General features: G+C 37.1%; 1 protein-coding gene across 1 annotated transcript in view; it reads left to right on the top strand.

Moving 5' to 3' along the window:
- Positions 1-12,075, top strand: part of DCDC1 (doublecortin domain containing 1) — a 429,528-nt gene that overhangs the window by 249,637 nt on the left and 167,816 nt on the right. Inside the window, exons 17-18 of the mRNA XM_068988045.1 lie at positions 8,631-8,765; positions 9,171-9,328. Of these exons, the coding sequence (XP_068844146.1) occupies positions 8,631-8,765; positions 9,171-9,328 (293 nt within the window). The remainder of the gene's footprint in view (positions 1-8,630; positions 8,766-9,170; positions 9,329-12,075) is intronic.

The raw sequence follows: 12,075 nt of genomic DNA, 5'->3' as shown, positions 1-12,075 counted from the left end.
TCTGGAGGCTAAAAGTCTGAGATCAAGCTGTTTAGCAACCTTGTACTCCATCTAAATCCTCTAGGGAAAGATCCTCCCTTGTCTCTTCCATCTTCGAATAGTTCCAGACATTTCTTGATTTGTGGCAGTGTAACTCCAATCTCTGCCTTCACCTGTGCATGGCCATCTCCTTCCACGTCTGGATCTTCACATAATATTGAATTCTGTGTGTGTCCATGTTCAAATTTCTCTCTTCTGATAAAGACATGAGTCGTTTTAGATTAGCACCCATACCAGTGACCTAATATTAATTTGATTACATCTGCCAGTTACAGGTACCAAGGGTTAGGACTTCAACATACTTTCATACTTTTTGCAAGAGGCATAATTCAATCTATAACACATAGCATGGTAGTTATCAGTTTATTCCCTCACAGTGCCAAATCCACAATTCATTTCCTGGCACCTGCCTTGGGCAGCTTCACAGCAGAGTATTACCAGTGGGCACCTTCTTGTGAATGGTTTCCTTGAGCATATTCGTTGTGAGTGGCTTTTTAGTGAGGTGTTAGCAATGAGGTACCTCCCTGTAGATGGCTTCCTCTGGTGCTCCAAAGGCATATTAACAGTGAATCTGGCTGTGCACTGCCTCAGCGACTACTTCAACATCTAGTGAGTTACAACTGTGCCCTCAGTGTGGTCTGGATCCCAGCCTTGGGTCAGGTATCTTCCTTGGGCATTCTGTCTAAGGCCTAGGAGTACTGGGCTCGCTATCTCTGCTATTCATATATTCTTTAGTGTTCTCTTGAACTTCTCAGCTTTCATCACTTCATGGCAAATAGAAGTGGAAAAAGTGGAACAGTGACAGATTTTATTTTCTTGGGCTCCAAAATCACTGCAAACAGTGACTGCAGCCATGAAATTCAAAGACACTTGCTCCTTGGAAGAAAAGCTATGAGAAACCTAGATAGTGTACTAAAAAGCAGAGACATCACTTTGCTGACAAAGGTCCATATAGTCAAAGCTATGGTTTTTCCAGTAGTCATGTACAAATGTGAGAGTTTGGCAATAAAGAAGGCTGAGTGCCGAAGAATTGATACCTTTGAATTGTGATGCTGGAGAAGACTCTTGAGAGTCCCTTGGATTGCCAAAAGATCAAACCAATCAATCCTAAAGGAAACCAACCCTGAATATGCATTGAAAGGAGTGATGTTGAAGCTGAAGCTCCAATACTTTGGCCACCTGATGCGAAGAGCTAACTTGTTAGAGAAGGCCCTAATGCTGGGAAAGACTGACGGCAGGAGGAGAAGGGGACGGCAGAGGATGAGATGCTTAGATAGCATCACCAACTTAGGAGACATGAATTTGAACAAACTCTGGGAGATAGTGTAGGACAGGGGAGCCTGACATGCTGCAGTCCACGGAGTCTCAAAGAGTCAGAGCGGACTTAGTGACTGAACAAGACAAATTTCCTGTCACTCTAGTCCTCTGTCCCTAATAGCTTATATTAGATGTTCCTGGTCAAAATACTATGTGCTTTCTGTCTCTGTGTTGGACCCTGACTAATAAACATAGTACCTTTTTCTCTCTCTAATGTTCTAGAAATTGAGCTATTATTCTGTAGCAACTTGCATCACTTTAGCAGTGATGCAAGTGTTTTATAGAATTTTATAGAATTTTGAAGTGTTTTATAGAATTTAAGTTGAAAAATTACCATAACAACATTGCCCTGACTGCTTATTTGTTGTTGGAACACTAGGTAAAATCGCAACCACATCCTCTAATTCAGCCAAGACTATAGTTTTGTTCATAAGCAGGAATTTTGACATAGTCATCAAATGTCAAAGCATTTCAGTAATTACTACCTTTAACTTCATTCTCAGATGCATCCCACCTGTCTTCTTATCTTGTTTCTGACTGCATTACTCACTCAGAATGAGGTTCTAGGTTATTAGAAAGGAAGCCACAGAAAGACCAAAGCTTGTATGTCTTTGTTAAAAAAAAAATGTGGAATTTTGAGACTTTACCAAAATATCCCTCCAGCTTCTTGGTCTGTACATGCATATAAGGACCTGATTCTGATGTGTATCTGAATAGAGCTGACTCCTATTGCTTAGGAACATAGTTCTGTCTCTTATAAGTATTGCCCTTCCCACCAACAGACGGAAAAGTAAGACCAAGGTTTAAATGTGTGCTTTTCTGTCTCACATTTCAGGTACTGAAAACATCCACTTCTAGTCTGCTGTCCTTTTTACCCATCCTTTTCTTGGAACTTACAGTTTTTTGACTTTTCACAACACTTCTATTGATAGCTAGCAAATAATGCATACTTTTGTATTTGAAACAAATTATTTTAAAGCGAATTTTGATTCTAAAATTTTTAATGTGCCATTCACAAACGTAATTGCTTATTTTTTTAAATTACAGTTATTCTAGATTCATAGAGCAAAACTGTTTATTAATGAGGCATTTCATTCTTTTAGAGTTTTAGAAATTTTGATTAGATCTAAATTTAGTCATATCTAAAACTATATCCATCTAGTTAATCTAAAATGGAGGATAATTTGATAATTATCTGCAGCTGGATCATAAATGGAACTCTTGCCATTCATTAAGACAGAATTACTGCATTAGGATATTAATAACTAATCTTGGCTCCAGCACTTCTTTGCAGTGTGGCCTTAGGCAAGTCATTTAACCTTTCCAAGCTTCAGAGTATTTGTCTGCAAAATACAGCTATTAATACTAGTATTTTGAGTATTTGGCACAGATTCTGGTCTATCGATAGATACTGGCATATCAATTCTGGCTAGATGATCATTTGTAACTATTAGTGATAGTAATAATGAACAAATTTAAATACACTATTGCATTTTGTTATGTTGTGCTTACCTGGATAATTTTTTCTTTTCATTATTTTTAAAGTTAACCATCCCTCTATTCATTTGCAAAAAGATAAATTATTTTTTATACAAGTCACCAGTTTCAGCTAAATTAAAGATTTCATCTTAAACGTGGAACCATAAAACATTAGAAGAAAGCATGCATTAAAATACCTAACCCAGAGTAGTGGTGAATAGGCATCTTTATGTACATGCAAAAAAGGATGGAATCCATAAAGGAAAAGACTAATAGCTTTGAGTACATAAAAATTTTAAAACCTTCTAAATCTAAAATGCATTAGCAAAAATGAACAGGGAAATAAGACAAATAGGGAAAAATCTTCACAATATAAATATTAGAGAATGAGATAATACATTTAATATATAATAAACTTAAAGCTCAACATTCAGAAAACTGAGATCATGGCATCTGGTCCCATCACTTCATGGGAAATAGATGGGGAAACAGTGGAAATAGTGTCAGACTTTATTTTTGGGGGTCGAAAATCACTGCAGATGGTGACTGCAGCCATGAAATGAAAAGATGCTTACTCCTTGGAAGGAAAGTTATGACCAACCTAGACAGCATATTCAAAAGCAGAGACATTACTTTGCCAAGAAAGGTCCATCTAGTCAAGGCTATGGTTTTTCCAGTAGTCATGTATGGATGTGAGAGTTGAACTATGAAGAAAGCTGAGCGCCAAAGAATTGATGCTTCTGAAGTGTGGTGTTCGAGAAGACTCTTGAGAGTCCCTTGGACTGCAAGGAGATCCAACCAGTCCATTCTAAAGGAGATCAGTCCTGGGTGTTCTTTGGAAGGAATGATGTTAAAGCTGAAACTCCAGTACTTTGGCCACCTCATGCGAAGAGTTGACTCATTGGAAAAGACTCTGATGCTGGGAGGGATTGGGGGCAGGAGGAAAAGGGGACGACAGAGGATGAGATGGCTGGATGGCATCACTGACTCAATGGACATGAGTTTGAGTGAACTCTGGGAGTTGGTGATGGACAGGGAGGCCTGGCGTGCTGCGATTCATGGGGTTGCAAAGAGTTGGACACGACCGAGTGACTGAACTGAACTGAACTGAACTGAAACTTGATATAGCACTCTTCAGTCTCTAAGTTATGACTGACACTTTGTGACCCCAGGGATTGCAGCACAACAGGCTTCTCTGTCCTTCACTGTCTCCAAGAGTTTGCCCAAATTCATGTCCATTGAATTAGAGATGCCATCTAACCATCTCATCCTCTGTCGTTCCCTTCTATTGCCCTCAGTCTTTCCCAGAATTGGAGTCTTTTCCCATGAGCTGGCTGTTCATAACAGGTGGCTGAACTTCAGCTTCAGCATCAGTCCTTTCAATGAATATTTAGGGTTGGTTTCCTTTAGGATTGATTGGTTTGATCTCCTTGTAGTCCAAGGAGCTCTTGAGTCTTCTCTGGCACCATTATTTGAAAGCATCAATTTTTTGATGCTCAGCCTGCTTTCAGGTCCAACTCTCACATCTGTACACTGCTACTGGAAAAACCGTAGCCTTCATTCTATGGGCCTTTACAGGCAAAGTGATGTCTCTGCTTTTTAATATGATGTCTAGGTTTGTGATAGCTTTCCTTCTAAGAACCAGAATCTTTTAATCTCATGGCTGTAGTTACTGTCTGCAGTGATTTTGGAGCCCAAGAAAACAAAACCTGTCACTATTTCCTCTTTTTCCACTTCTATTTGCCATGAGGTGATATTACAATAGGAAAGCGTAAGTACTTCAGTAGAAAAATAAGCAAAGGACATGAAAAGTTAAGTATATGACAAAAGAAAAATTAAAAGAGTCAAGCCAAATAAAGGAGATCAGTTTCACTAGGAATTAAATAAATATAAGCAATGAGATAGTATTTTTTCCCTATTAATTAATGAGGAGATATAAAGCTAGGAATAGCCAATGTTGATAAAGATGTGGGAAGACAAGCACACTCATTCCTTTTTTTATATTTGGGTTTTAAAAAATTTTATTTTATTGGTACTATCTATTGCTATGTAACAAATTACCCCCAAATATAGTAATTTAAAACAACAAAGATTTATTATCTCCCAGTTTCTGTGGGGTGATCTGGGAATTGTTTAATGGGGTAGTTCTAACTCAGAGTCTCTCTCATGAAGCTTAAGTCAAGGTGTCAGTGGAGGTTGCAATCATTTAAGGGTTGACTAGGCTGGAAAATCTGCCTCTTAGCACACTTACATTTGTCCAGAGGCTTCAGTTCCTTGGCACGTGGGCTTCTCTGTAGTGCTGTTCAAGCATTAGCTAGTGATCCAAAAGAGGAAGAGAGCAAAATGGAAGCTGTGCTGTTTGTCATAATCTAATCTCAGACGCAACATAACACCACTTCTGCCATCTTCTTTGGTCACATAGACTTATTCTGATACAATGTGGGAGGGGACTACACAAGGGTCTGAATATTAGGAGGTAGGGAACATGGGGAGCCATGTAGAAGGCTAGTACATTATTTCTAAGGAACTATTTGGCAATATTTATCAAAATCTGTAAAAGAATACATGTTCTTTGGACTTAGTAATTCCACTTACAGCTACTTAACCCAAGGAATCAATCAGGAGAAGGGGATGACAGAGGACAAGATGGTTGGATGGCCTCACGGACTCAATGGACATGAGTCTGAGCAATCTCCAGGAGATGGTGAAGGACAGGGAAGCCTGGTGTGCTGCAGTCCGTGGGGTTGCAGAGTTGAACACAGCTGAGTTACTGAACAACAACAACAAGAACAACAACAACTACTATGTTAGTTAGACACATCATGGCTCTACCTTTTGGGCCCTTCTTTACCCATTTCATTGGATATATAAGTTTTCCCGTGTTCCAGATACATCTTCTTTCCAATAAGAGGGAAATATATCTCAGAAGTAAGCTTACATAAAATGTTTTTACCTCTATTAGAGGATGCAACTACCATCATGATACAAGGGGTTGAAACATATGTAATATCCTGTCCCACTACTCATGTTTCTCTCTTATTGATAATATTGTGCTCTTTGTTGCTGAATTTTGGCTTTGGTGCTTTACTATAGGAAAGATGTAAAATAATGTATTTCCCTTTTTCTGTCATATTTACTTCAGTAGAATTGTCTTGGACATTTCTAAGACAGTAAGAATTGACACAAGACCAAATAATATAATGAAATAAATATGACACAGCTTCAAGATAAAATGAGAATCCTATTTTTTTTTTAGATAAAAAAGGGGACTACACAAGGGTCTGAATATTAAGAGGCAGGGAACATGGGGGGCCTTGTAGGAGACCAGTACATTATTTCTAAGGAACTATTTGGCAATATTTATCAAAATCTGTAAAAGAATACATGTTCTTTGGATTTAGTAATTCCACTTACAGCAAACAGAATTTGTACAACTCCGTACAAATGGAGTTTGTAATGTTTTGTGTTAGCTTAGTGATTCAAAGAACTTTCCAGGTAGCACTAGTGGTAAAAGAAGCTACCTGCAAGTGCAGGAGACCTAAGTGAATCCAACTCAATCTCTGGGTCTGGAAGATCCCCTGGAGAAGTACATGGCAACCCACTTCAGTATTCTTGCCTGGAGAATGCTATGGTCAAAGGAGCCTTGGCAGGCTATGGTCCATGGGGTCGCAAAGAGTTGGACATGACTGAAGTGATTTAGCACAATGATTCAAAAATTTTTTTCAAGATTATCTGATTAGTATACACCAGCCTTTTAAAATGTATTTTGTAATAAAAGCATAAATGCACATGATAACAATTAATATTTGAAAAATATGCTAATGAGAAACAGTATCTTCCTCTCAAATGCATATTTAAAATTTTCATAGTCATTTATTAATTCAATAAAAATTTCTATTTACTATATTTTTAATTCATATTGTTTTTACCTTTCTTCCTGACTTTTTCCGAAAACCTCCCTCTTTTTTAATCTGCTTATTCTTGAGATATACTCTGTATTTCTATTTTTAATTGAATCTCTTACATTAAAAATAGCTTTATTGAAATATAATTAACATACCACAGAATTGAAGTGTACCATTCAATATTTTTCAGTATATACATAGGGTTTTGGTTTCATTACCACAACCTAATTTAGAGCATTCATATTTAGTTATAGATTTTGTAACAAAGTTCAAAGTTATTTAATATTGCTTTTTTTAGAATAATATAAGGACCTTAGTACTCTTTAATTATCAAATGAATGCTTCCTCATATTTTTTGTTAAAACTTGAGTTCCACAGTTTAAAAAAGAAGTTTATATAATACTTTAGGCAGCATATCTAAGCTTTATGAAGTAGTAAACAAGCTGGAGGAACAAGTTGCTTTACCCTCCCTATTTTGGCTTCCTTGTCTTGATAATGGGAACAATAGTCACACCTTTCAAAGGGTTGTTTCAAGGATTAAAATGTAAATATGTTATTATGTGAGAAATTACTTTGATGTACTAGTAGACTTCAAGTATATGCCTTGATAGGCTGTTCTTGAGTTCATAGAGCAGAAGATGTGCAGATTACAGTTTATTTAATCCATTTAAAACACCAAGTACAATGTATGGAAAAAGAGATGGGCTAGGTTAATATGCATCAAGTACAGGTGGGTTGAAGGGCCACATTAACTGAATCTCTGATATAGACACATCCTCTCTCAGTGTGGCATCACCCTTCCCTGCTGTTGATGCAGTTACCAGGACCAGAGTTGAAATTGGGCCTAACAGATGAAATGTAGGTGAGACACTGACACACACTTGATCTGGGAGACAGCTGGTGGCAGATACACCTGGTCAATAGCTGTGCTCCCCAGGTGGCCTATGGGCAGCTGTGGATTTTATCCAGCAGAGGATCCAAAATGAGAGTCAGCAATGGGTGGTCAGTTAAAGATCTCACCACTGTGTGTCTCATGCTTAATTTACATCTAGTCTATAGTAAATAGATGTTGTTTTGCTTGTTATTTAGTAAATCTGTCTATTTTGTCTTTCTACCCTTTTCTATCTATATTCATGCTGCTGCTAAGCTGCTAAGTTGCTTCAGCCGTGTCCGACTGTGTGACCCAGTGGACAGCAGCCCACCAGGCTCCCACATCCCTGGGATTCTCCAGGCAAGAACACTGGAGTGGGTTGCCATTTCCTTCTCCAATGCATGAAAGTGAAAAGTGAAAGTGAAGTCACGCAGTTGTGTCCGACTCTTCACTATCCCATGGACTGCAGCCTACCAGGCTCCTCTGTCCATGGGATTTTCCAGGCAAGAGTACTCAAGTGGGGTGCCACTGCCTTCCCCAATCTATGTTCATAGACATGCTCTAATTACTTTCTGTCTGACACTTCTCAGGTTATTAACGTACTTATCTTTGGTTCTTGTGGCTAATGAAGCCCATCCATCCTGTTTGTTTTGTTGTTATCCAGAGCAGAATTGAATACTCCCCCCAAACAGAGCAACTGCAAATTACATGTACACAATACATTTACCTTTTATGTAGAAATAACTCAGTAAATGTTAGCCATTATTGTCAATATTTAGGATGGCTTTAGTATTTAGCAACTGAGTTAAACTTGATCAAATCAAACAACAAATTAGAAATCTTTGTGTGAAAGTTATTTGTCTTGATTTTGATCTGAAATCGACAATAAAGTACAAAACTTATTAACCAGATTTTTTTCCTATTAATCTAATTTATCCTCCCATCATTCCAGTTGTATAGATTTTTGGCTGTTGCTTACAAGGCTGGTAGTACTGTTTTGTTTTTTCCCTTCCCTACAGGCTTATCCTCAGTTTGTTCTGACCTACCTAGAGGAGCTAAATGTGCAAGTAGATGTGACCCAGACAGAGTATCACCTTCACCACGGTGCCTGGACCACAGCTCATCAGGAGCATGGCAGCAGCTTAGCAGAAGAGGTCAGTGTAGTGAGCCAGAGGCAAGACAGAGCTAGATCTCTGAAAGATATTTTGAAAAGAGGAAAAATGTTTGGGTTGTTTTCAGGAGGAAAGAATGAATTCACAAATTAGTGTTTTTAATATTTAAAATCATATCCATTACATAAACATCTATTTATATACTTATACTTATGTAAACATCTATGTGTATATTTATATAAGCATTCTTTTTGTTAAATAAATGGTGACCCACTATCTTTTCTTAGGACTGCCTTTTGTTCTGGCCACATACCAAAGGTTTATGTGCTGGATGAAGAAGGCTGAAGGAACCATGAAATGTGCACTGTTAAATTTTTTGGCATATATAGTTTAGACATTTCCACTCAGTGAAAATTAGCTACATAATTCCTATATTTCATTTATTAGGTTCTGCAAAAAAGTGCCAGTATTCCTGATTTAAAGCAGCTGCCAGAGCCTTCAGACACCCACTTAATGCCAGAAGGTTCTCTTGGGGAGACAGGGCAGCTGACAGTGGCCCTGGTGAAGAAACTGGAAGAGAAACATCCTAAGGCTTCTGCTCAGAGGTAGGGCACTGACAGAATGGAGCTTTATTGCTCGATGACATTCGATGTTTTCCTTCAGTTTCATGTAAGATTTGATTTCTTGAAGATTATTGAAATATCTCAAAAGCCCTTTGGCTTTGAGCACGTTGTTTTCAGGTCACATTTGATAAAGAGAGGTGACATTTATGTGTATTTCATTGAAGACTGATGTATGATATTGTCTATTAATATAAGTATACTTAAAAGGGTTACTGTCCTGGGATCTCATGGAAATATTCTGAAATAACATAATTAGTATAAGGCAGTACAGAGCATATATACTCAATTGTGAAAATATCAAAAGGTCTTAAAGAAGGGCACACTCATAGACAATCCTTTCTGTGTTCCACAAGAAGAATATTGGGTTAGACCTAGGGCTAAGTGCATGACAGATGGTCTTAAGTAGTGATAATTTAACAAATTGATATAATTCCATCACTAGAATAAAACTAACATCTATTATTTTGCTAACTGATTGAAAACCATCCTTGATTGGAAAATGGATACTATTTCTTCGATCTTCATTTAATTGGAAAACTAAGGTTTATTATTATTATTTTTCTAGGGCTTGGTGTTGTCAAGCACAAAATGACTTTATAAACTGTAATTTCAATAGACACTTGTTTGAAATTAACTATTGATTGAAGTACTCTTAAAGGAGTAATATAGTTCTTATACTCAGTGAAGTTCAAGATAATACCTAAGTTTAAATATTCTAATGGTATATAGAAATGTCAATTGCATGAAAAAAGATTTTAATTTCTTTTTTACAAAGTTTTTTCATCTTTATTGGGACATAGTTGGCACATATTAATAACACCGTGTAAGTTTAAAGTGTGCAATGTAACTTTATTTCAATTAAAAGCTATCTTATATTCTTAAATTATGTATTCCTGCCTCAGTGTTCAATAGGAGGGAAATATTTTTTTCTTGCTAAAAATTGCCCCTTCAATATATCGTCTCTCTAAAGTATTTATCCCTCAAATCCTTTGATTTTGTTGTTTCAAGTAAGATAGGGCACAAACAAAATAACAAGCTTAGTATCTTACTGGTTTATAGCATGGGGGTGTCCTGAATCTATATGAAAACCTGTGTTCCAGGACCTCCTCCTCCAGTGTTTGCTTTCCAGTTGTACATAAAGTTCTCAGCTCTCTTATGCTCCCCAACACAATCACAAGGCTTCAGCTACACATCCAGGCCACTTTCTATCTGGGTCACCAGGATATAAGTCCGTTAGGAATAGTCTTTGAAATTTTCATGTAAAACACCGGAGAGCTGAGGAATTAAAACACTGTTCTGTGAGGTCGTCGTTGGTCATCTCTGTAGGTTCACTCAGCAGCCATTTTTACTCTACTCTTGAGATAGTGCTGGGGTTTGTCATTATCCTGGGTTCTATTCAAGGAGGCACAGTTTCCTCCTGCCCTCAGATTTCCAAAACCTATATCGGGTTTTTGTGTTTGTCTCATGCTGGTCCTCATGGGTCACTGTGCAGGAACCAAAGTGCTAATTCACCTACTTCCCGATAGTTTCCCCAACCTGGATTTTTTTTTTTTTTTTTTTGGAGGGCTCGGGGCTTTGGGTAGTTTGGGGATTTTTCTAATGTTTTCTGTTGTATCGTCCTTGAAGCAGTGTAGTCTGATTATGAAACTTAGGAGAAAAGAATACAATACTGTATTAGGCAATGTGAGACAAATAAACAATGAAGCTGTTAAACACAGTTAATTTACCACAGTACTTGTTTGAGTTGTTAGAATGAAATGAGATGACTTTAAATTTCAGGAATATAGTCAATACTCAATAGGTAGAGTTGTGAAAATGTTCTGAAAACAAATAGGGGTAGAAAAGAATTTTTAATGAAATTTGTATTTAGATGTGTGATTTTTTAGTCAATAGAAATCAACTGGTAAATATATTTTGGATCTTATTTAATAAGAAATTTCCTAGGGTTGTTTTCTTAGAGAGGGTTCCTCAGGGTTTGTGTCTCAGGATACAGCGACTTTCCCAGCCTTCTTTTTCTTCTTCTTTTTTTTTTTAAAGACACAGGATTTATGTGTATTCTTTTCTCCACCCCCACAATTTACCACAATAGGTATAATTTCTGTTTCTCTCCTCTTTCTGTTCCTTAACAAAGTTATCTTGAATAAACAGTTAGTACTTAGAGCAATTACTTTCCTCCTATTTTGGAAGGAGTTGTTGGGCAAAATTAGAACATGGTATTGAACTTGGCCTATTGACTGCTTTGAATCTTAGGTTGTCTTGGTTAGGTTTGCATATTTTCCAAATATAAGAGAATCAGTACATTATATTATCACAGCTTTAAAAAAGGCATAACGTTGTTTTGCTCTTATTAATGTTGATCTTATGAAATAACATCACTGCAAAAAATAAAGAAATAATGTGCATGATACGAGTTGTGGAAATTGGGAAAAAATAGAATACTAGGGAAAACATTAATGAGAAAATAGTCTGAAAGAAGCATATATAATTGAAAAGAATAAAATGATATAAATGTGTGAACTTCCTTAGAAGTGGCCAAGGAAAGAGAGAATCAGAAGTAGTCAAATTTGGGGAAAGACACAGAAGCAGGTAGTGACTAGCAGGTAATATATGAAAAGGAAAGACAGTATTTGGTAATTAATAACATATGCTGACTTTGCTTAAGTGCTTTGTGTGCCATATTTTCCAGTAACCTATGAGGAACTGTTACCAAACCAAACTTGGGTCCACTT

This window comes from Capricornis sumatraensis, chromosome 16 (assembly GCF_032405125.1).
Source record: "Capricornis sumatraensis isolate serow.1 chromosome 16, serow.2, whole genome shotgun sequence".
In the NCBI taxonomy this organism is placed as follows: Eukaryota; Metazoa; Chordata; class Mammalia; order Artiodactyla; family Bovidae; genus Capricornis; species Capricornis sumatraensis.
Note: the sequence above shows the minus strand (reverse complement) of the source record. Positions and strands in the feature narration are given on the sequence as shown.